We start from the raw sequence: 25,358 nt of genomic DNA on the forward strand, positions 1-25,358 counted from the left end.
ATGCTGATTTTATTTTAAAAATGATTGATTTTAGCAAAAAAATGTTTTCTCTGCCTTTATTTAATAAATAGATAGTCAAAAAAAATCTTATATCTTAAAAAAATTGGTAAATTATGTATAGAAATTAAAATCTATATCGAGCCCATTATAGTTACTTCTGCTTGTAGCAGATGAAAAATTAAAAAGAAAAAAAGGAATAGAAATTAAAGGAAAGGAGAAAAAAAGAAAAAAGTAAAAAAATTGAGAGTTGTGACGTCATTTGATACCACAGGGAGCCCACCAATTATTCATATATATATATATATACATATATAATTTTTTGTTGACTTATATATTCCTACTTATTCTTAATCTTAATAGTTTAAAGCAATTATTTATTTTGTGTTGTTTTTTTTAACTCTTTCTATTTTTAAAGATTACATAATCATTAATGATATATTCCAATGCATGTTGGGATTTTCCCGCGCCAATGTTAAACACGGATCATATGACAAGCTAGTAAGAAACGCAATGGTGGGAGAAACTTGCGCAAAATGTCGGTAAGTTTTCACGTAAAAATCAGGGCCATTGAATCTAAATTAACAATGAATGCATTATTTTATTCATACTTTCCACCTCTGGTGTAAAATAAGAAAAAAATTCATGGGTTTTAGTGAAATATTTGCGTTTAATTGAAAGACATTGACGTTTTCGTGGCGCCTTGTCTTTGCTTGTTTTCAGTGTTTTGCAAAATCTACAGACTTTTTCTACCGCATTATTAGCTTTAAATCTTCACAGAACTGCATAAATTGTATTAATGCGTAAAAGTAATGTTAAAGTTAATTCAAACTGTCTTTAAGTTTAAAACTACTAGGTTTTTTTCAAGACAGAGAGAGAGAAGCAGTAACACATTTCCTTAGACAATGGGGGGAGCACTCAAACTTCAGAAGTTTCAGCTCATAATAAGCGTAATAGGAGAAATGGCATTAGATATAAAATTGAATGTTTTATAAGGATTTGTATAGGAAAATGCGCTGGATGGTAAAAGCTTACCAGCTAACACTTTTCCCATACAAATCCTTGTAAAATGTCAACATTTAGTCATATAGTCAACATTTCAAGCTGAAACTTTGCCCTCTTGCTTAATATGAGGTGCTATTTTCATTTCTGGAGTTAAATTTTGACTCATTTGCTGGTTTTAAGGGGAATGGGGTCACAAGAACTGTTAGAGCAAGTCATCGATTTTTTTCTTACATCCAGCTGAGCAGTAAATTTTGTTTCTGCCAATCAGTGTGTTTTGCTGTTTTGCCACTGGCCCTCATTCCCAGTCTTCTGTAACCCAACTTTTGCATATTTTCTGATTTCTTTTGACTAAGATATAATTCACGTGCCTACGAGAAGAAGAAATATAGAAAAGAGGAACGAAAACAATTTCATTTTACCACCATGTTTGCTTCTTTCTTTCAAGATCCAAAAATGCTTAGGGCCAGTCATTTTGTCCACTCATGCTTTGCACGCCGCGTTCACCACTCAGCTGGATAGGTATCCTCACATACATTGTATATTCATTCATTCTTATTGTAGTCATGTAGTGCGTTAATTGATTGACAGTTCTGAATGCAAGATTATCTAAGAGAAGCTGAGTGTGCTGGTGATGAATTAATTTTTCAAGCTGAAATAGGTATTGCTTCTAATTTTAAATAATGCTGATTTGTGCCAAATTTTTGCATGAACTTAATGTTAAACTTAATATAGACTGAAAACACTGAACCTAATAAGAAAACTTTTTTGAGCATGTTGGATGTTTGGGATTGGATTACCTGTTATACAGTACACCTATTTCGAAGATCAATGTCGCACCAAGAGCCTTAAGTAACTAGCCAGGGCTCCAGAGAACGTTGGTACTTTTAATTATAATTGATTTATTCATGGTTTTAAATAGCTCTACACTAATTATCATCTCAAGTAGCCTTGCTTGGAGCAATTTGTGAAGTCAATAAATGAAAATGCACCATTAATAAGCTAATTACAGCTAAAGGTACCGGTGTTCTCTGCGGTCTTGGCTTGTTGCTTGAGGCTTTTGGTGGGACAACGATTTCTGAAATAGGTGTATGTACTCAGCCATCAAGTTTAGTAACAGGATTATTTTTGATTGTTGTCACTTTTTATTTTTCAATTATTCTGTATGTACATGTAGAACTGATATATGAATAAAACTCTCTTTTGAGAAATGGATATACTCCTTATTGATGAAAGTATAAAACTTGACATCTAACTAGTTCAAGTCCTAAAGTTGATGGTCAGGTACATTGCAGGAAGCACAGTCCCAAAGATCCAACTGTTCTTTTTTTGGACCATTTCTCAGACGTCATCCGCTGATATTCCAAGAAGGGACTTTTACTAAATATGTATGTTTATTTATCTTACAGGAATTCAGTTCAGATCCTCTTTCATCTATTGAAGAACCAGACTTTGGAGAAAACTTAAGCGATGATTCATTAAATAGTGAAGACATCTTTCCATTTTCATATAGTGAAGAAGGATGGAACTCTTCTGATGATCACTCCTGTGAAAGCTTTAATATGTCAGCAGAAGTAGTCGTGAGTGATGATGATGATGTTGTGGTTAATAAGGATCTCAAGAGAAAACCACATAAAACATCTCGTGGTAAAGACAAGCAGTCATCGATATTCATCCCTGATGGAGATTATGGTGATGAAATCATCTTTGTTGAGCCAGAAAATTATTCTCCCAGGAAGAAGATGAAACTTGATGAAGAGAAAAGAACGGCAGCCATTGATAAGTCTTCTGTAGGAACAGACTCTGAGATTGCAGTCACATTTGCTAAAAAAGGAATTGAATTCCCTCATGCAAGAGAACACTGCAGAACTAAAACATTTGTTCAAATTCCTTCAGTGACAACGAAGTGTTCAAGCAATGAGGAATTTTGTGACAAGTGCTATTGTTATGTCTGTGATGACCTCTCAAGCAAGGTGAGCTTTTAATTTCAGCCAACGCTTTTATTTATGTGTACTTCCAGAAATTATTCGTAACCCCTGACCTCCCCTATTCCGGAAATTCAAATTTTCTTCCATACAAACTCTTGGTAATTTTTTTCTCTGGCCCCCGCACCCCTGGGAAATTCAAAATTCTTCCGTGGGGGGGGGAATGGATAATTTCTGGAACTACACAATGGGTGAAAAAATTCAGTACAAATATTTATTTAGCCACTTCCACTCATCTGCACTACCATTACATCCTGCCATTACCATTGATTACTACTATTAAATTCCATTAGGCCTAGGGCAAACGTCGAACTTTCCATGCACTAAACTTAATTACATCAAAGAATGCCGCCTCATTATCACCTGATATCCTTTGTTTTTAATGAGTTTGATGCATGGAAAGTTTGACGTTTGCCCTAGGCCTTTACTCAACAATTTTTATAGAGGGAGGAAAACCAGAGTATATATAGCTCTTATTAACCGAGTGCGAGGTCCGTACCGTAAGTTATGGACCGAGTTTTTTCCACTGCCTTATGGCCCAAGCGTGTAGCGCGCAGGCCATAAAAAAAGTGGAAAAAACAAGGATCCATAACTTACGGTACGGACCGAGCAAACGAGGTTAATAAGATATTTATTATATGGCAAGGCCCTGAGATCAAAAAGAGGTGAAGCAACAAAAAGTAAAGTTGACAGCGCATGTCAAACAAGAACTGCATTGGAAGGGCTTCCTGTACATGCCAAAAGTCATGTAGTGTTTGAGTCGCTCAAAAAGAGAATTTTTAGTTTACTTTGAAAGAATTTAGCTAAAGTTTAAAGTTTTCTGAAATACTAGTTCAAACAAAAGTGAGGCTTTATTTTGCAAAACATATAAATGCAAAGCAAAAAAGGCATCAAAAGAAGACCTCGAGAACTCAACATGAGATTGAGAAGAAAACTGTCGTACTTCAAACTTCAAGATATTCACAACCAAAATGAAAAATACTACAGCCTTCCACTTGTTTTCCTGTCTTTTATTTGAGAAAAAACTCAAAAACTGTCTCCAGAAATGAATGAGAAGCTTTGGAAAATTACGGCTGGCTGAACATGGATAGTTTTCGTCAATTTTCGACGTTTTGACTGTTTGAAGCAGGCCGCCATATTCACAATGGCTGAAGTCATGAAGACGGCACACTTTGGACTCAATTAAAAAAGGTACTGCCAACTCTCCTGTCTAAAAATACATTCAAATGCAAGTGAGGGTGAAATATTACTGAAATATGGAAATACTTCAAGAGCGGATGAGCCTAACTGCTTAAAACGTTTACGAAAGAAACTACTGGCTTCTTCACCCGATCGATTCAGATAAGTTCAAACTGGACGTTGTTAGCTCACTGAAATCTTTATTTCATTTACTGAATTAGCCGCTGTTCACCACCCTTTAGTTCGTAGTTTGACATAGTTTTAGCTTTAGCATAGTTAGTTTTTCTAGTTTTTTCTAGTCGTACAAAATCACTCAACTAGTGCCTTGTAGAACCTTGATTGAAAGAGTTTCGCTTATATGAAAGAGCTGTCGCTTGTTTGATAAGTTTTACATTAAATGCCAGTGACTTTCAGTTATCTTTAATTATCTATTGAAGGTTTTCCGACGATTTTCATCCAGAAATATATATTTTTTGATAAAGATTTGAATGTTTTAAAAGATCATAAGTACGTACACTCAGTGAACCATTTTATTTTTCGGTCCGTACCGTAAGTTATGGACCGCAAATTGACCAATCATAGCGCGTGAAATTACCTTGCCATATAATAAGAGCTCTTATTGTTTATCAGTTGCACTGCACAATGCGAGTTATTGATATTATTTCACCCCATAGTGTGAATTGTGGAAGACGGAAGAAAAGCCGCATTGCAATGCATATGCAAAGCATGCATTCTGGGAAAGGGAAAGAAATCTACACAAGAGAAATTTAAAGGTATGGACCTGGTTTATTTGTAATCTTATTTTTTCAATCACACAATATTTTTGCAATGATCTAACAAGGTTTTCATTAAGTTTTGAAATAATAGGGGAAAATAATGAACTAGCCAGAGTCCTGGTAAAGTTAACACAGGAAACCCAACCTTGACACAGGGCTTTCTCCTGTGGCAAAACTACTATATTTTCCAATTTAAGCCCTCTTAAACTTGTTAAGGTTCTGCATGGTTCTTATTGATTATTATCATACTGTATTAACCCTATGGCCCTGCTCGCATACTCTAAAAAAACCTTTGGAAAAAGTCATGGGATGAGAGCCTGATGGATTGATGTAAGCCGGCTGGAAAAACCAGTCCGGCCTTCTCTAGTTTATGAGCTCTGTATTCATCAATTTTAGCAGGATTTTTCAGCCTTTGTTACAACAAAAATTGGGTCATATTTGGCTTGCTCTCGGTCTGTTCCACATGACCTTGAGCAAAATATTTTCCTATATATAATTTTTCTTGTCTAGCCCTTCCACTCAGTCAATAAGTACATATGATTATAGATGATTTTCACCTAGTTTATTTCAATGGTAATCAATTTTCCTTTCAGAAATTTAATTTTGTCCCAATTCTGACACTTCTTGCGCCTGAAAAAATTAATCAAGAGATGACCAAAAGTGGTACGTGTTGAACTCAGTTCAACTTCTGAATGATTATAATTTCCTAGGAAATTGAAGTTAGAATTTCCTAAATTGAGGTTGCGTAAAGAAAATAAGTTAATAATATAGAATATTTATGCCAACCCTTCTGTTATGAATTTCACTGAAGTCGTTTTTCAAACCAGGACCCAGTTGTTCAAAACCTGATTTGTGTCAATATAATACTTACAAATAATTTCGTTAATACTTGATTAGCACTAATAAGGCTTTGAACAACCGAGACCAGAAAAATATCATGGTCACAACTACAACTCTGCCCACAAACATCACCCTATTATACAGCATTCCTTTCTCTGTGTCGACATCCTTTTGATATTTTTCTGACTGACAGCTAGATGTTTGTGGGCGGAGTCATAGACTTTTGATGGTGTGACTTTGATATGCTTTTCTGGCGCAAAAAGGAACTTCAGTGAAATCAGTAGTAAGATTTTTCTGCCCCTATCCCTAAAAATTATATTTGCTGTGTGTATCATGTTTGATATTGACAGCTGTCTGTCAACCTATCTAACTCTGGGCCAAATGTCTGACCTTGTCATGTTACAAATTTCGGCCTTTATGGATTAATTTTCTCAATCGATAAAGTTATTATTTTGCTTTATTTTGATTTTGTATCAGAATATATATAAAATATACATTTGTACTGCGGTTGTAATGTATCAAATTGAGCTGATCCTCGCAGTATATGAAGCAACTTATGCAGCTGCAAATTGAAACACTCAGAAAAATCTGAATCTCGATTGGGATTTGAACCCATGCCCTTGCAATTCTGGTACCGTGCTCCAACCACTGAGCTACCAAGTCTCATATGAAACTTACAAGGACACATTAGGTAGGTTTATCGGCCCGATAGGAAAGATATATATGTGTATGTAAATATATATGAATTATATATTTGTACTGCGGTCGTAATGTATCAAATTGAGTTAATCCTCACAGTATATAAAGCAACTTATGCAGCTGCAAATTGAAAGATTTTGATTTTTTGATATTTTGATTTTCTCTGCAGCTGTTGTGTGTAATATATATGTTGATGAAATCCAGGAGGTTTCAAATTCAAGTTATGATACTGGGAGTACTACTAATGTGTGCTACTGTCATGTTGACCCTTTTCTTAATCCATTTGGTTGTCAGGCATGTAAATGGGAACGTGGCTATCTCAGGTTAGGATCTATAATAATATACCTTGTACGTATGTCCGTAGTTTTTAAAGTTGCAAATGGAAAATAAAACAAGAGTTTTAGATACCAATAAACCTCTTACTGTGCTACTTGCATTACTGTGAATGCTTCTAAAAGTTTTTGATTTCTTTTTTACATCTTTTTAACAAGTTTTTGACAAGTCTTAATCATGCTCTTTACCACTGCCCGCTAGGATGTTTTGACATCGTCACATTGATGTACAAACTCTGCTTATCGAAATATCAAGGTGAAGCGCTGATGTCTTATTGGTTTGCGATAAAGAGAACAATTATTAAAACTTTTAAAAAAAATTAAAACTTTAATTCATTGGGTCTAATGTTTTCCCATTTCAGACCTTGTGTCATTCCCTAGAGTATTCTTTGTCTAATGGTTTCACATGAGAAGACACATGAATATGGATACAACTCAAACAAAGAATCTTATTCTCAAGAGAATGACACATGAACTGAAATGGAAAATGCCATGTTTTTGGCGGTGACCAATGGTCGCACCATGTTTCGGTTAATTGATTGGATGGAGAGTAAAATAATATTTGTGCAACCTGATATGGTTGGTCTTGTGTACAGTATGTCTTGCTGTGACTTTGTTTGTGCCACAAGCTTTTCACTTTAATACAAAAACTGTTCTATTTTATACACATATCTAAACACAGTTGTTTATTTGTTTTCTGTTCAAAGTTTCCAGAATAAATCTAAAATGCAAGGGATTGTGTCGAATGCAACAATTGAAGTGGAGAAACATTTACAAAGAAAACAACCTAATCCAGCTATTGTGATCCTGGATACAATTACCTCCTTGCTACTTGGAGTTGACATCAACAGGTATGTACTTGTAAATTAGGGAATTTAAAATTTTCACTGGGAGGGGGAGTGCTGGGGGATTTGCATTTAACTTAAAAAAAATGGTTGTAGTCACTCCGTAAGAAATCCATGGCCATCCCATGAAGTCAGTATAAACCAGCTTTTGCCAAAATTAGAAGAATGGACCTTCCATGAAAATTCAAATTTGTACTGACCTTCCCTTAGCTTCTCAACCCCAAGCCCTCCCCCCTCCCATTTCATGATGACGTCACATCAAAACAAACTATTGTTTTAATGCTAGGGATCATGGTCACTGGTTGGGGATGGAATGAAAACAACACATCTTAAATCACAATGAAATTTGGTTTATGAGCTGCTGAAGGCAAGAACAACTAAATATTACGCTAAATATCTCAAAAGAAGATAATTAAGCTTAAATTTAGCCTAAATTTCTATCATTTTAGCCGATGTAAACGAACCATGACGTCATTATGAAATCGCTTATAGTCTATTTGGACACTCAAATCCACTTGTTATTATTTAACTATTCTCTCATGCCACAACAGCTGACACAACATTTTGACACACAGGGTTCGTGCTACTCCTTAAACTCCTTGAAAACTCTTAGTCTAAGTCCCTACTTATAAGGTTGTTGCTTTTTTCATTCCAGCAAGTACTCGATATTTATTCCAGAAAAAGATAGTTCAAGGTACATGTATTGCTATAAAATTTTGTTATTTCAATTTTTTCCACATGTGGATTATTCACAGTTGAGTACTACAGTGCTCGAAATAGAGCCCTATCAATGGCCAAATTTAAGGCTTGGCAGGCAAAAATAATTTTGAACTGCCAAATGCATCTCGCTCAATGGATAATGAAATTGCAGGTGAAATCTACTGGACATCATCTTTCGCTGTTCCTTTATCTCGTGATTGTTCCCATTCACAAATGAATTTCTGCCAATCAAATATATCACCGGTTGAAGAGCATCCTTCAACTTAAGCTCTTCACAGTAAAACCCTCCTTTTAGTTTGTGGACGCATAAACATGCGTACATATCATCACTCTTTTAATTTTAATACCCTGACAGAACAAATGTCTGCTCAGAATATTGATCCAGGAGTCTGACAATCATGTAATTTTATTTTGTCAGAAGTCTTGTCTATGTCATGTGGCATGCCATAAAAATGAATAGAGCATGCGCAGACATTTTTCACTCTTGCCCCTGGGGACCAGAAAAAAAGATTTGAGATGACAGGAGATTTGAGATATCAGGGTTTTCAGATAATGGGAACGCTGCTGCATAAATATCTTATGGAACATATAACTAATAACAATAACAGAGTACACACATGTTACACGCGTGCTACTGTGACATACATCTAGGCTGTACTGTATATTAATGAAATATTTATTGTTTCCCAAAAAAAATCTTTTTTAGGCTTACTTCCTTATGGATTGAAGCTGCCTTGAATAGGGACGCTGACCAAGATTTATTATCCAAAGCTAAAGAACGCCTTTCTAAATCAGTGAAAGATAGCAGAAGTCAGCTATTTCTCCCTGAAGCAAAGAAAATCCATGAGTAAGGATGCATTCTTTATTGTCAGAGACAAAAAGAGGTTACCTATTGAAAATCATATTAAAGAGATCTCTTTCTTTTGCAAATGAACTCGAAACAAAAAATTTTGGTTGTTAGCTGGCAGGACAAACAACCATCTTCTGAAATCCAGTGGTCGATTGGAAACTAACTGGCCAAAGTTAATTCATTTAGTTAATTTATTTAACTATTTATAGTTAATTTGTTACACTGTTACCTTGACCTTTTCTGAGATAGCAAACATCTTGTGCTTTACAGTGTATTTGGTGTTGTTTGTAATGAAGAATGCAGTCTAAAAGATTTATATCTGCATTAACTATTGCACTACAAATAAAATTACACTTTAATGTTTGGCTTCAGTACTGAGTAATGCCAAGAGGCATGATAATTTTGAAGAGGAAAGCCTTTACAACCAGGGCAAGGGTCACTTATTATTGTGCAGCAAATAAGGAGAGGCATACCATGGAATACTGTATATTATGAGGCACCTGTGAATAAAATACAAGTGACAAGTTGAATTGGATATTCTATTGTATGTGAGGAGACAGCATCTATTATACCACACCACTGAAAAATGCCTACACCATAATACCTGATGGAAAGTAACTCTCAGTGGAATACTGCCAAATACACAACAGCTTCCTACATTCTGATTGGCTGTATTTTTAATTGTACACTATTAGTAAATTCATATTGAAATAATTGGTCTCTAATCTTATTTGTTTCTGATTTAACAGAATCTTATCAGAGTTGAGGCCATATGATGATTCCCTCGTAGTAAAATGCCTAATGAAAAACTACAAGGGGAGTAGTGGTTTGAAAGAATCTTACGAGGTTACTAAAGTAAGACTACAGTACTTCAAGGCAAATAATAAGTAAGTTTTTCTAGATCATATTGGCCTCCTAGTATTCAGATGTCATAGGGTCATCATCCATTGCTTTGGGGGAGGGGATGAAGTATTGCATAACAACCCTAAGGACATCTGCATAGGAGGGTAGGATCATATAACAGCACCTTTTACAAAGCAAGTTTGTTCCCGAGCATGAACTTAAATTTAAAAAATAAAAATTACCTGTTTTATTTGACAACCATTCGCCTCAGATTTAGTGATTATCGATGAATGTTCAATGAGCAATGAGGTGATAGAAAATAGATACATGTACAGTTGATTTCATATTTTGAAAGCAGCATTCATCAACAAACAGTATGCATGTAATCCTATATTCAACTGTACGTGATTATTGTGAAATATTGTGAAATACTTAGTTCGAAATCTGAAGTTCGCAACCAATCAGCATGTACGGTTTTCTCTAAATACCTTGGTCATTATATTAAAAGGTTTCATGAGAGTTCAATTTACTTCTACTTTTGCTCTAAATTATTAGGATCTCTGAAGCTATCAATTATATCCTTGGAGTTGAAACACCTGGCGTCAACAGCATGCTGTGTGATTATCATGAACTCAGAGATGAACTGGTTGATCTACTTATTACAAAAGGAAGAATGCAAGAAGCTTTGACTGTGTGTAAAACCCACTTTTCAAACAAGCTACCTACAGATTTACATGTACAGGAAAAAACTTCCAATGGTAAGTAGGTCATGATTTAAACAAATTATTTTTGCTGTAGGCAGAACCCTTAAAGTAAAAAGCCTGGGGGGGAAAACCTGCATCAGACAATGTCTGCCCCGAATTGGAAAGTCACATCTCTGCCTTGCTGGTCAGGCAAATCTTTTCCTTGCTTGGCCAGTAACGCTGGGCCAGAAACAAGGCATAAAACTAATTTGGCCTTAACTGACCTAGCCATTATTTTTTGTCCTGACTACACTTCCTTCCTGTAGTCTGACAATTTAGCTGCTTCTTTCTCCAAATTTTTCTTGTACTAGCTTGAACCTAGTTTCATATTTTGAACTTCAGTTAAGATGCTCATCTTGTTTCACTACACATCATAAGGGACATGACAGCCAGAGAGGGTGGAGGGGCTACAGTTTTTTTTACAGGTTATTTGGATTAAGCCCTCTTCTGTAATGAGCCTGAAAAACAAAAACAAAAAAATCCAACTATGCCTTTACCTTTGCAAACTAATGGACATATCAAGCAAATGACTGGTTTTATCACAGACAGACAGACGGACAGACAGGCCGCAGACAGACAAACAGGCAGACGGACAGACAGGCAGACGGACAGACACTTCTGCTACTTTAATTATCCTTTTTTTCACTTAATTTCAAGGGAAAACATTCAACTTCAGTTGCACCCCAATGAAGTCTATTTCCATTAATACCTTCAAGAATCTGTTCTTGGGCCTAGCGAAGCCAAAAACAACAAAGAACTCTAATGGGAAAGCTTCAAGTAGTATTTCTCAGGAAGGACTTAGGAATGCAATGACGATTACTCTTCCTGGGCTATATGTTAATGGGAAACTCAATTCACTGGTAAGATATGCACCAAATAAAACCTTTAAATTTTGTTTGATACCCTAAGATGGTGGTTAACCTCTGAGCTAATCTAAGTCGAGCTCCAAGTCATGATCAAGGCTGGAGTTTCCACGCATAGCAAAACTATACGTTTTATCATGCATGGCAACTCCAACCTCAGCTTGGAACTATTATTCATGGTCACTGAATGGAACTGTAAAATGGAGTATTAGTGACTAACAGTCAATTAAATGTAAAACAAAAGAAAAGCACAGAGCTAGTGTCTTCTCAAAATCATCATCATCACCATTATCATCACCATCATCATCACCATCACCATCATCATCATCATCACTGTCATCACCATCATTATCACCATCATCACCATCATCACCACCACCACCACCACCACCACCACCATCATTATCACCATCATCACCATCATCACCAACACCATCATCATCATCATTTCCTATCCACTGTTGCAGCAGGTTGGGTGCCAAAGATCATTTTCATATCCTGCATTTCCTTTTGCAATTGTATTTTAGACAGTCAAAAACTACTACCACATGTATTATTATACTTTAGTTACTATTTTTTCATGGGACGGGTAAAATTAAACTGATATCAATTTCAACTTTTAGGAGTTTTTTGAGTTTTTATTTGAAGAGATCAGTGCCCAGCACAGGGTCTATAAATACACCAGTGAAGCTGTGAGGAAGGTAAATCCATTTGTTTTTTCATTGAACATTTGCTACTATTGGCATAAATTTGCATGATGAATTATTGATACACCATGGTCTACAGTAGTTGTACTAAAGGTGAATAGCTCTATACGACCAACAATCTTTATTCAGTGGATAAGGCCTAGGGCAAACGTCGAACTTTCCATGCACCGAACTCATTAAAAACAATGGATATCAGGTGATAATGAGGCGGCATTCTTTGATGTAATTAAGTTCGGTGCATGGAAAGTTCGATGTTTGCCCTAGGCCTAAGTCTATGCTGCTATGCAATAAATTTATCCACTGTAGGATTTATCAATCGGATAGCACTTAATCCACCCTTCGTACAACTGGCCTAGTACTACCACTACCAGAATGCCTTGCACACTTTCTTTTGCTAAGTTAATTACTACCATTTACTTACTATTCCTGTGAAAGAAAAACCATATCATTATCAACATATACTTACAGGATGTACAGCAATCTGCCTCAACTTTTCTGGATACAATAGTCAAAAAGGGCAACAAGCAGTTCCAGCCAGAAGATATCAAAGCACCAAGAAATATTCCTTTACCAGTATGTCCAGTTATTTTCATCTAAAAATAGTACTGATCCAGAATAGACGACTTGCACTAACGGGTCACGTGACCCCATTCCCCTTGAAACAAGCAGATGAGGCAAAATTAACTCCAGAAATGAAAAGAGCACCTCAACTTTAGTAAGACAGCGAAGTTTCATCTCAAAATGTTGACTATAGGAGAAATGACATTAAATATAGTATCAAATGTTTTACAAGGATTTGTACGGGAAAAGTGTTGGCTGGTAAGCTTTTGCCATCCAGTGCATTTTCCCATACAAATCCTTATAAAACATTCAATTTTATATCTAATGCCATTTCTCCTGTTTAGCTTATTATGAGCTGAAACTCCGCCTCCCTACTAATGCCGAGATGCTCTTTTCATTTCTGTTTTTTATTTTGATTGTTATTTATTTTGACAGTTGTTTGTTAGTGCAAGTTGTCTATTAGATAGAAAATGTGGTTAAACTTTTTATTTGTGACCATATTACCATAAAATTTTAAAAAGCATTTCGGGGGCTTATACTTTTGGAAGGGGCCTTTATTCAGAGGGGCTTATAATCGGAAGGCTTTTGCTTCTTAAAGCAGAAGATTTGCGCTAGCATTTTTATATTTCTAAATGCAAATTTTGAACATGCCAACTTCTAACACAACAATATAAATGATTTAAAATACAACATCATCCAGTCATAAGGGACATTATTACTCAATTTAATGGTTTACACTACACGATAGTTTATATATAAAATAGGTTGATTATTACAAAACATGTAACTTCTTGACAGTATGAAACCTGGGCCATGCAAGAAGTCCTAGATTAATTTTGACCTCTCATCCACTTGTCAAGCTGAGCATGTATTACTTTAATAAGATCTTCAATTGTTCCTTTTAGGTCTATGTTACTGAGATACTTACTTTAATGAGATCTTCAATTGTTCCTTTTAGGTCTATGTTACTGAGATACTTACTTTAATGAGATCTTCAATTCTTCCTTTTAGGTCTATGTTATTGAGATACTTACTTTAATGAGATCTTCAATTGTTCCTTTTAGGTCTATGTTACTGAGATACTTACTTTAATGAGATCTTCAATTCTTCCTTTTAGGTCTATGTTATTGAGATACTACTCCTAGTTGCCTCAGCCAGGTATTCTGTCCTCAAATGCCTACAGTCTCTGGTCAAAAAGGTAACTTTCTTACTCAAGATGGTTTTTGTAATCCAACCAAATGCTTTTTTAACCAAATTGTTACAGATTCTGTGGTTCTTAGAAAATTTACATACCCCCATGGAGGAACTTTGAAAAAAGGTTCCCCCACCCCTCGGGAATTTCCAATTTTCTTCATGGTAGGTATGGATATTTTGTGGAATTACACATTGCAGAATTGGATATTCATTTCAAAATGTTTGAGCAGTTAGTAAGTAATACAATTGGATATCCAGTCTTTTTGAGCAACAGTAATTTCGATCCAGGTCATTTGAGTCCACATTTTAAAAAGATCGCTTACATCCAATTCGGTTCGATCCACTATTTCTTTTTAACAACTTTTTGATATTTTTAACGAATTTTAGTAAAAAATTGAACTTTATTGCTAACCAATAAGACATTGGCGCTTCACCTTGATGTTTTGATAGGGGGAGTTTTTACATCTGATTCAATGTAATGATATCCAAACATCAATGAAAGTGAAGCACCAATAGTGATTTGTTAGCGGTAAAAAGAACACTGTCTTAAAACTTGTAGAAATGTTCATGGTACAGCATGTAGCACAGTTAATAATTTTTTTTAATTACTTTTTCTACATAATGTTTGTATGATTGTATCCAGCAATTATACTGGGTATGTAAGACCCTCATCTCCTCATCTCAAGTACAAGACACATATTTACAGCCAGAAGTAGTAACATACTTTACCAAGATCATCCTTCCAAAAACAGACTGCGGTGCCATTCCTGACGAAGTCTTCAAAAAGTAATAATAATAAATAACAAATAATCATTATCAACTATCAAACTCTCCAATCCATTATTTATTAGACGCCGGCTTGGCATACTGTTTCCCATTTCACACAATGTTATTCTCTTGTTATATTCTTGTTAGGTTCTTTTGCCACCTTTGATCACCTTTACCCATAAAAAAGGAGGAACACACCAAACTCTATGTATTTTTCATTATTTTGTTTCGTTGTTCCTGGTGGCAAGATGGCCGCTATATTGTCAAAGTAGTTCATTTAAATATCTATTGTTTTGGACTGACTAACATCGTTTTTTCCACTCTGGATGCCGTGTAATGCCCTGCTATTCAAGACAGCAGCTGGCCTATCGTTGAAGTAGGTCACCATATTTGGGTTCGGTATACTATATGGAATGCATCCTTATAGCTCATAGAGTACTGCTCATGACTTTCTTAATATTTTTCTTCTATCTTAATCATCTTGCAATTATTTTTCCAGGTGGATCACTAATATCAATGCCGTTTTTAATTTTAATGTTCTCTTTGATCTTGTCCGTGACATGTTTAACACAGGAAGTAAAAGGAAAGGTGAGTTTATACTGTATACTTTTGACAATTAATTTTTTATACCTTTTTTGGTCCAAAATAGCCCCAGAATGCGGGAAATAGCATTTCTGAAAACCATGATCTAAGTTTTTCCTTGCGAGTATGGCCCTGAGACTTCTGTTTTCGTTTTGCAAGATTCCACCACAATCAGCAGCATTATTTTTCCTCTTTTTCGAATAACCAATAGAATTCCTTCCCTGCTTGGCTAGATCTAAAGCAAAAACTTAGGGTTGACTTATACGAAAAGTAAATAATAGAATCATGTTTTTGAAGTTCGATATTGAGTCAAATTAGTGTATTTACTTATTTAAGTACCACCCCTGATTGAATGCCGCCCTCAAATAAGTGCCAAGCCCAAGACCAAACTTATTAATGAGTTCTAGCCTCAAATAATCACCACCCCCAAATAAGGGTTTACAGTCATTTTTTTTAAAGTGACGCTTATATTCATACAAAAAACATTGGTATTTTGAGTTTTTTAAAAGTTTGTATTCACTTCGTATTAAATCATTGGTTACGCATTATGTATGCTTTTTTAAAATAAACACTGCCCCTGAATTAAGGCAGCATATCAAACCCAAAAAGTTTAATCACAGCTCCATTGCACTTAAGTGGTGCTTGAACAAGTAAATTTGGTATACGCAACATTGACCAGAATGTTATCCTGTATCAATTATTGGACTGATTTAGGACTGGAAGGCGTAGCGTTGAAGAAAAAAGCCATCATCCTCTCCCAGACGTTAACAGAATCAATACTGATTCACTCCTATGGCCAAGATAGGTCTAATGTTGAAAGATATCTCAAAGCTGTGCAGGAAAAGGTGAGATACAATAGGCTTGATGAAAATAATAATAATACCTGACGTGGTTGCTATACCATAGCGGTAACTGTATCATTGGCGATTGGGTGATTTACTTCAAGGCCCCTTGAATACCATTTCAATGCATTGATTGTCAGCATTACAGCCGCATCTTTTTACATGTAGTACATTTTTTTCTTTTCCATGATGCAAGGGTTCTTTTAGTTCTATGGTTTCCATCTCTCTGCAAAACCTGACAAGTTAAATCCCATTTAGATCTGTGTGTTAGAAGTTTCCTGATTTTGATCAGCCAAGATCAAGACTAGAAAAACACAACTAAGCATGCAGTGTAGCAAGTTCTGGCTTCTTTTTCTACTTAATTCGTACTTCAATTATTTTTTTTTACCTATCATGCATGTTCTTTTAAGAATTAAAAATGATTTCCGAGCCCATCCCACATGGCTTACCACCTCATCTCTCATGTACTATTTTTTCGTGGAATTCTATGAGCTCACTAGATACACTGGGCCAGCAAGGCCCAATACAGGCCAAAACAGTTGTCCATGGTTTCTAGTTGAGCTGGCTCATTTTTTGCGCAACTTGAAAATGTGAAAGGCCCATTGGCCCTCTTCTTCAGTCATTTCATACAAGGCTCGTAATTTACCTTTGTATGTTCTTTTTTTTAATACTGTAGTTCCCAAGTGACACAGCCAAAAAACTAGGTATTCCAATCACTACATGGGAGCAACTAGAGATTGAATTTGTCTACAAACCAAGTTTTCAAGCCCTGGAAGCCATAAGGAACAGTATGGGCAGCCAGAACAAAGTGGAGTTTCTTAAAAAACAAAATATTCTTATACAGTTTCTAAAGAAAAATGGCAGGTGAGCTGTAACACAATGTGAAGCACTTAAACGGGGGATAAGGGGTTGGGCCAAGGGGAGAAGCATATTGGTGCAGTTTTAGAGTATTTTTCCTCTGCAATATAAGCCACACTTATATTAATATTAATTATCTAATTATTATTTAGCTTGGGCATAATGTTTCCCCATTTTTGGTAGATGACCACATGTCATTCTCTTGAGAATGTTTTTTCTTTTAGCTGATCCATATTCATGTGTGTTCTCACATGCATTCCTTAAACAAAGAAATGATACTCAAGGGAATGACACGTGGTCTGAAGTGGGAAAACATACAACCAAGGTGAAGAGGTCTATTTCAGTCGCCACTCATGTGATGTTGTAATGGGGTTAATATTTCAACTTTTCAAGCTTTTTGTTTTGGTATTATAGTTGTTATATACCTATTTCAAAAAACATTGTCGGTCGGAGATTTGAATAGACCTCAGCATGTTGAAAATGCTTTCCTATTCCAGACCTATGTCATTTCCTTGAGAATGAGTTGTATCCATATTCATGCCTGTTCTCATGTGCAACCGAGCGCAGCTGTTAAACAAAGAAACCATACTCTAAGAAATGAGATGTGGTCTAAAATAAAAACATTTAGGGAAAACATGGAAAACATTATGCTTGAGCACACTCTAGCCCGCTCAAGCCGAGAACGTCTATTGGGCGATCTGAAATTTACGGAATTTTTGTTTGTTTTCTCAGGTTTTTGCAAGAAGCTGTAATTGAAATTTTTGTCAAACAAGAAATGTATAAAGATTTACTAGAGTGCTTGAATGGGGTGACCGATGGTTATAATGGTTACGAGATAAACTTCTCCCAGGTAATAAAATTAGGCAATTTTCCTGGCAACTACATGTAGTCTTGTAATTTTGTTGCTATACCAGTTGTACGAGAAATTGTCTACAGTAGCATGCCCAATGTCTCGCAATTTTGTTGTATCAACTGATGCAAGAAGTAGAGCTGAGTTCTATTGTCTGCAACACAATTGAGAGATATTTTCTAGTGTCGGTAACACCCCTCTTGTAACTTGTCTTGCGACCAATGATATTCCGTTTTACGTAAAATAATTACCATCCCAGTTCCATCGCTGTTCGGTTGCTGTTGCGAGGCGAGTTGCAGGAAACGTTACCTAGGCTAGTGTAACATCCAACTGTATGTGCAATTGCATGGGGGTTATTCATCACACAACAGAAGACAAGTTGCAAGAAAAATTGCCTGGTGTAACAACACCTTAAGATATGCTTTTTTTCCAAATTTGGACTAGTTAGTGGGGATAGCGACAATGGGGCACAGGGGGCAGGAACTTTGCCTCCAAAACACGTGTCAGTCCCAGGCGAATTCTGGGAATCTTGTTAGACCAGTGCGCAATGTAGCTTTGGCAAGGTTTTAGTCGAAAGCAGCTTTAAAAGTGAATGTATTTGTCTTCCCTATTAGATTAATACAAGTCTAGAAGAGGTGAAACGAATGGGAGACAAGAATAAGGCCATGTCATTGGCTGAGGCATTGAAGGATTATGTGTCCTCCGCTCTCGTTCAAGCAAGTTTCAGTTCTTCTTTTAGACAATATACAAAACCTGTAAGTAGTGTTAAAATATATAGAATTGTTGTAATAGGCCGGCTTTTCAGTCTAGCCAATGGCTAATACTACTGAACTAACTCCAACCTCACTACCACTTGGTGAAGAAGACTCACTTGGTGAAGAAGACTCACTTGGTGAAGAAGACTCACTTGGTGAAGAAGACTCACTTGGTGAAGAAGACTCACTTGGTGAAGAAGACTCACTTGGTGAAGAAGACTCACTTGGTGAAGTAGACTCACTTGGTGAAGAAGACTCACTTTGTGAAGAAGAATCACAATGGTGAAGAAGACTCACTTGGTGAAGAAGATTCACAATGGCGAAGAAGACTCACTTGGTGAAGAAGACTCACTTGGTGAAGAAGACTCACTTGGTGAATAAGACTCACTTGGTGAAGAAGACTCACTTGGCGAAGAAGACTCACAATGGTGAAGAAGACTCACTTGGTGAAGAAGACTCACAATGGTGAAGAAGACTCACTTGGTGAAGAAGACTCACTTGGTGAAGAAGACTCACAATGGTGAAGAAGACTCACAATGGTGAAGAAGACTCACAATGGTGAAGCAGACTCACATTGGTGAAGCAGACTCACTTGGTGAAGAAAACTCACAATGGTGAAGAAGACTCACTTGGTGAAGAAGACTCACAATGGTGAAGCAGACTCACAATGGTGAAGAAGACTCACAATGGTGAAGCAGACTCACAATGGTGAAGAAGACTCACTTGGTGAAGAAGACTCACAATGGTGAAGAAGACTCACATTGGTGAAGCAGACTCACAATGGTGAAGCAGACTCACAATGGTGAAGAAGACTCACATTGGTGAAGCAGACTCACAATGGTGAAGAAGACTCACATTGGTGAAGCAGACTCACTTGGTGAAGAAGACTCACAATGGTGAAGAAGACTCACTTGGTGAAGAAGACTCACAATGGTGAAGCAGACTCACAATGGTGAAGAAGACTCACATTGGTGAAGCAGACTCACTTGGTGAAGAAGACTCACAATGGTGAAGAAGACTCACTTGGTGAAGAAGACTCACAATGGTGAAGAAGACTCACATTGGTGAAGCAGACTCACTTGGTGAAGAAGACTCACTTGGTGAAGAAGACTCACAATGGTGAAGAAGACTCACAATGGTGAAGAAGACTCACAATGGTGAAGAAGACTCGCATTGGTGAAAGACAAACTTTTTATAAGACATCATTTTTAACATCTTTTCCTGTGAACAAACTGAGATGTTGGTATACGTAGTTACAGGTTTAATACAATTGCTTTTGACACTTTTTTTAACTTTATTCTTTACCGTCAGATTCCTAATCAAGTAAGCAAGTGCGTTAAGATGTTTCATTCTATAAGCAGAGTCCTTTTCATGTCAATCATCAAGAAAGCCATCGATACTGTAACTGAGGTAACTGATAAAATATATTAACAATTTATAGTGATAATGAAAATGATGATGGCAATGATGTTGATGATGATGATGATGATAATGAATGTGGTAATGATGGTGCCGATGGTAATGGTGTTCATGTTGATGATAGTGAGGACTCAGGTAACTGATGAAATAATTATATTAACAACAGTGACGATGAAAATGATGACGGCAATGATGTTGGTGATGATGATGATGAATGTGGTAATGATGGTGCCGATGGTAATGGTGTTCATGTTGACGATTATGAGGACAGAGATTTGAACATCTTTTCCTCGGACCGGCAAATTTCGTATGACTGATATGGGCCTAGTGCTGTAGCATGCTGCTAATTTGCATAAAAGTTGAAAATTAAAGTTTTTGGAGTGAAATCATTTTTAATCATTGAACTTGTTGTTTTAGATAATATATGTGAGTTTGTAATGGCTGGAGTAATATATATTAAATCCTTGACAAGAGCATTTGTTGAAGAAGTTTTGAAAATTTGCCATTATGAGGCCACCAAGGCCTCCAGTGATAAATACATGCGAAACTTTCTATTTTTGATTTCTCATAACTCCTTTGTTATTCAGTCAAGTTTAACGAAATTCTCTGGAAATAGTTTTCACGTACTTTCTCGAATAAGATTGATAGTTTCTTTTAAAAAGGCCTCATTTCCTCTATCAGAAAAAAAACCCTGAATTATCAAAGTCCTGTATACCTTATTTTACTGAAGTTATGTGGATAACAGAGATTTTAAAACTTTCAAAATCTACAATCCCGGATGCACCAACCTTTCAAAGTTTATCTTCCCTGTGGATGAGTTTAGTCTCCAATGAGCAGAACCCCGAAGAGAAATTATTTTAACACTTCCGGTTGACGTCACCACTGTAGAATTTGAAATCCTAAAGTCCCTATTATCCACATGTGCTGTCAATCAGAGAATAACAATGGAAAGCCAATCAAGTGTTATGGAATGAACTTCTGTCCATTTATAAGGAGACCCAGACTAGATCAATTGGAGGATGTTAGACCGATGGGCGATTCAGTCTTGTTAGTTAAAATTAGCACCCGGACCCTGGGGTAATAAACGTAGGTTGTGTAAAACAACTTATTTAGCCTTTGTACAGCTGTTGTCCCTGTGGATATTGATAAAAGATAAAGAGATTAGTAAAATATGTATCGCAGTTTCCAATCCATTTTGACCAATTTTATTTTTGACAGAAATATTTGAGGAACACTGTCAGTTACAATAAACGGGAGGAACTGGGAAGGTGGCTCATGGAGATTAAGGTTTGTGAAAAAGTCTGGTAACAAAAGATTGATTTCAGGGCACAAAATTAACGCTCGCAAAAAGCGGCTGGAATTTCGTATTTAGCGAGTGACAAAAAAGCTAAGTTTTGACCACGATCCAGAAAATGAAGGACTGGAAAGTTTAGAACCAGCATCAAGTAACATTTGTTATTCACCGCATCCGACTACTAGTGAGTTTGAAATTTTTGCTGAGAACAGAACTTACTAGCAAGGGTTTAAAAGTTAATTTCGCGCCCTGGACGTTGAAAAGTCTCATCACTGCTGGACAACATCTGTTGAGCAATTCACGGGACGCAAAACTGCAACACCATAAAATCATACTTTGTTTTGCTGTAACCGTACCAATATTTTCATTGCTTCGCGCTGATCGAGACAAATGCTCACAACAGGTAAATGGGCAATAGACTACCGTTAATCAAATATTTCCCAACTTACAAATTTCTCGCACGCTGATTGGTTATTTTTTATCATCAATGAGAGGACAGACAAATAAGCTGACGTCAACAAGTGGGTGCTCTTTCCTTCTTAAATAAGTACTGACTATTTCCCACTCATGTGGTCGAACGTGGACTACCAGGTGGGGATGCAACCAAAAATATGGGGGGGGGGGGGGGGGGGGAGGAATTAACTGAATTCTGAATTTTGTTAATGATACTACAGAACTTGGGGAAAATATTCAAATTATTCTTCCTATTTATAGCTGAAGGTGGCAGGCTACAGCCCCTCTTTGCCCCTCTCTGGGCCCGCCCCAGATTAGCAACTGCATCCCATGTATTTTTGTTAATTGTATTTTTCTTTTTCCACTTCAGGCAATCTTTATCTCAGTGCATGAAATTCTAGAGTGGTCGGTAATATTTAAGGAAATCCTACAAGGGCCACTCAAGCGAAAACATCAAATTATAACGTAAGAATTGTATAAGCTGAATAGCAAGTTTTGTATTGAAATGGGAGGGCAGTGTTTGCTCTTCATTGAAGGCTTGTAATGAGATTTATGAGATTCATTCAGCTGATTGATACCAATCGTTAGTGGTTTGAGTTTGTCTTGTATTTCATGTTGACCAGTGAGCTCACATGTTAAAAACAAAAAAAGCCTTTGACTATTATAAAGGCATAACGTTTATTACAGTTTTGATTTGATAACAGAGTAACATACTTTATACCATAAAATCCCCGTTATAACCTTTGGGTTTATACTCATTTGTAATGGAGTTTTGCTCGGGCTTATAAATGGGGGAGGGTGCTTATAACCCAAAGAAATAGGAATAATAATAAAGTTTAGGATGTACAAGTTATTTGTTTTACTTGTGTTCTAATTCAATCTCTTTGTGTCATAAATGCAAATTCCAGAACTGGGCTTATAACTTAATAGGATATTTTGGTGAGCAAGCCGTTCTGAAGAATAGAACAAAACGTTTACTGTTTTTTTTTTTTTTCTTAGGACTCTTCAATTCTGGAAGCCATGTCTGTACTAACATACTGTAAATATGTCGCCTATCAAGTTTCATACTTTGGATTTTTAAAGGTAATTGCTTGGCAACTGTGCCTTTAGTTCCAAGGAGTTCTACACTAAAGACATGTCTGGTGTTACCATCTTGTTCACTGACGATAGAAATCCATTGAGGCGACAGGTCGTAGTGACTAATACCCATGTCTTGTCTTGTCATGATTCGTGGAATGACAAACCACAGTGATTTTATATAAAGGCAAGGCTGGAAAGGATATCATTTGGAAAACAGATAGTTTTTTGGCTCGTTCTAGTTAACAGTAAGTTAAAAGTAAACCTCTTGGCAGGTAATCTAACCAAGGGTGTGCCACAAGGTTCTAATCTTGGACCACATTCAAGATAGTTTTTTAAGATCCTAGTCAGGGTTTTTCATTATGTCCCAATCTTGCTGTCTGATGAAGTAGGACTCGGGGTACGTAATCCATCAAAGGCTTGCCCTGGTTTTCATCTTTCGAGGCATTAGAAATTATGGCAACCAGCAATAATTCTTCTGGATGGATGTGTTTGATTTGTTGAACCATTCAGTTTGTTTATAATTATGGTGTTCCTCAAGTTCTGCAAGTGGGTTGATTTTTTAAACTGTACACCGGGCATAATGTTATAGACGAAAAAATTGGATTACTGAGGTACTAATTCCAAGATCCCAATGCGTCATCATCAAGCAAAACATGTGGTGTACCCCACAGCCCAACATTGAATTGCTGACGAAATCCGAGACGAACTTTTTACATTAGAGGGCTTTTCATATTTCCGTGACCTCCACAACTTCCAGACGTCTTAGTTCGGCTTCTGTCAATCAAAAATATGCTAATTCAGACCATTGGATATATGATGGATGGAACTCAAAATGCGAGAAAATGGGCCGCATCTAAAGTTCGCAGAGTTGCAGAAACATAAAAAAGTTATCTTAAATAGCCAGTGTTGCATGGGGGTCTGTTGTTGTTGCATGGGAGGCGTCTTTCTTTGTTAAAAACAACCAATGTAGACTATGGCCTTAAACGACATGCCTAGAAACGTTCATCTTTTTCTATTCATTATAACAATGAGCGATAGATGAACAATGACATAAGAAAATAGTTATATTTTATATAATAATATTAGAATATAAAAATGAAACAAGTTACATTTAGTGAGCCCTTTGGGGCAATGACAATAAAGAAAATTATTATTCACATTGTCTGAGGTAAATAACCCACCAAATAAATAAGGACACTTAAGAGTGGCTGTCCGTAACGGTCGAGAATGGCGGGACAGCGAAGGAATTTTCAAATTTCTCATATTTTGTCAGAAGACAACCTTTGGTAAGCTCTTTTAAAAAATCCAGTTTAAAACTTCGAGCGCTTTTTTATTTTGGCGAATTTTACGAAAATCTAAAACTCGACTTCCGGTTCGCTCTGGACCGGTGTGAACAGCCCAAAATATTACCCATATTTAAGAAGGCCTCACTCGTTCAAAAATACTCCTATCGATCTGATACTTTTTCAACATTTTAACTAACTATCAGACTCCAAAAGGGATAAATAATATTTTTGGGAAAATGTTTTTTTCTCGCTTTTTGGGATTTTTTTTCGATGGCATTTCAAGCAGCTACGACGCGAAGCAAATTTTAGCCTAAGTTGAATGCCCTAAATCATCACCTGGTATATATTTTATTTTCACTAAAACTATATGATCTGAAAGCTTGTTTATTGTAATTCTTTTCCTGAAAGTATCAGCTTTGGAACGCAAATACGTCCTCGCGATTAATCGACTCTTCTATGTAGCATACGGCGGTCTAATTTCGGATTCAAGTAGTATAGGGAATGGGGGTTCCAGCGCAATCTCAACACGGGCAAGATCCGTGTCAAAAATCCACCTACGGAAACAACCCACTCCAAGTGTGGTTGGGGGCAACAGCGCAAATATGTTAGTCTATATATGGAGTGCGAAGATTGTAAAGAGTTTGTTTATGATTTCTGTGTAAAGTGCTTGAAACCCAAGTTTGTACCTACTAAACCAAATAAGTATATTTGTTGTGGTAAGAAAATGCAAATAGAAGACGACACGTCAGCACAGTGTTACGAGTGCGGTAAAAATATTCGTAATGCCGTGCCTTGTGCTACCAGGGAACAATATTATTCCAACGGAGGTCGTAAGAAGACGCCATACAAAAGAATAAAATACTTTAGGGACTGGATGAGTCATATCCAAGGTTATCGACCGGTATATTTAGACAACGAAGTAAAGAAGAAAATCATAGACCATTTAGAAGAGCCAACCCCACAAAGTCTACGGAAGACATTGAAAAAATTAAAACTAGGGAAATATTACAAAGCTATTCCCTATCTTTTGTCTGA

General features: G+C 36.4%; 1 protein-coding gene across 1 annotated transcript; it reads left to right on the plus strand.

Annotated features, from left to right (window-relative positions):
- Nucleotides 1–1,780: 1,780 nt before the first annotated feature.
- LOC116289330 (uncharacterized) lies at nt 1,781–24,146 on the plus strand. The gene is made up of 25 exons (XM_089035999.1): nt 1,781–1,851; nt 2,259–2,283; nt 2,409–2,972; nt 4,838–4,936; nt 5,533–5,602; nt 6,648–6,801; nt 7,518–7,661; nt 8,311–8,349; nt 9,082–9,222; nt 9,975–10,112; nt 10,624–10,826; nt 11,469–11,671; nt 12,298–12,375; nt 12,850–12,954; nt 14,060–14,140; nt 14,780–14,922; nt 15,404–15,492; nt 16,201–16,331; nt 17,005–17,192; nt 17,919–18,036; nt 18,651–18,791; nt 20,103–20,201; nt 21,429–21,497; nt 22,328–22,422; nt 22,957–24,146. The coding sequence occupies exons 1-25, from the start codon at nt 1,781–1,783 to the stop codon at nt 22,988–22,990; spliced, it is 3,222 nt and encodes a 1,073-aa protein (XP_088892125.1). The 3' UTR covers nt 22,991–24,146.
- Nucleotides 24,147–25,358: the final 1,212 nt, after the last annotated feature.

Source organism: Actinia tenebrosa, unplaced genomic scaffold, assembly GCF_029948245.1.
Source record: "Actinia tenebrosa isolate PJP-AT-01 unplaced genomic scaffold, QUT_ActTen_1.0 PGA_scaffold3__52_contigs__length_22856419, whole genome shotgun sequence".
Taxonomy (NCBI): Eukaryota; Metazoa; Cnidaria; class Anthozoa; order Actiniaria; family Actiniidae; genus Actinia; species Actinia tenebrosa.

Coding starts and splice junctions, on each gene's coding strand:
- LOC116289330 (XM_089035999.1), top strand. CDS start 1,781: ATGTTTGGGATTGGATTACCTGTTATACAGTACACCTATTTCGAAGAT. Junction 2,284..2,408: donor GTCCTAAAGTTGATGGTCAG/GTACATTGCAGG, acceptor TTTATCTTACAG/GAATTCAGTTCAGATCCTCT. Junction 18,792..20,102: donor TTAGACAATATACAAAACCT/GTAAGTAGTGTT, acceptor CTTTACCGTCAG/ATTCCTAATCAAGTAAGCAA.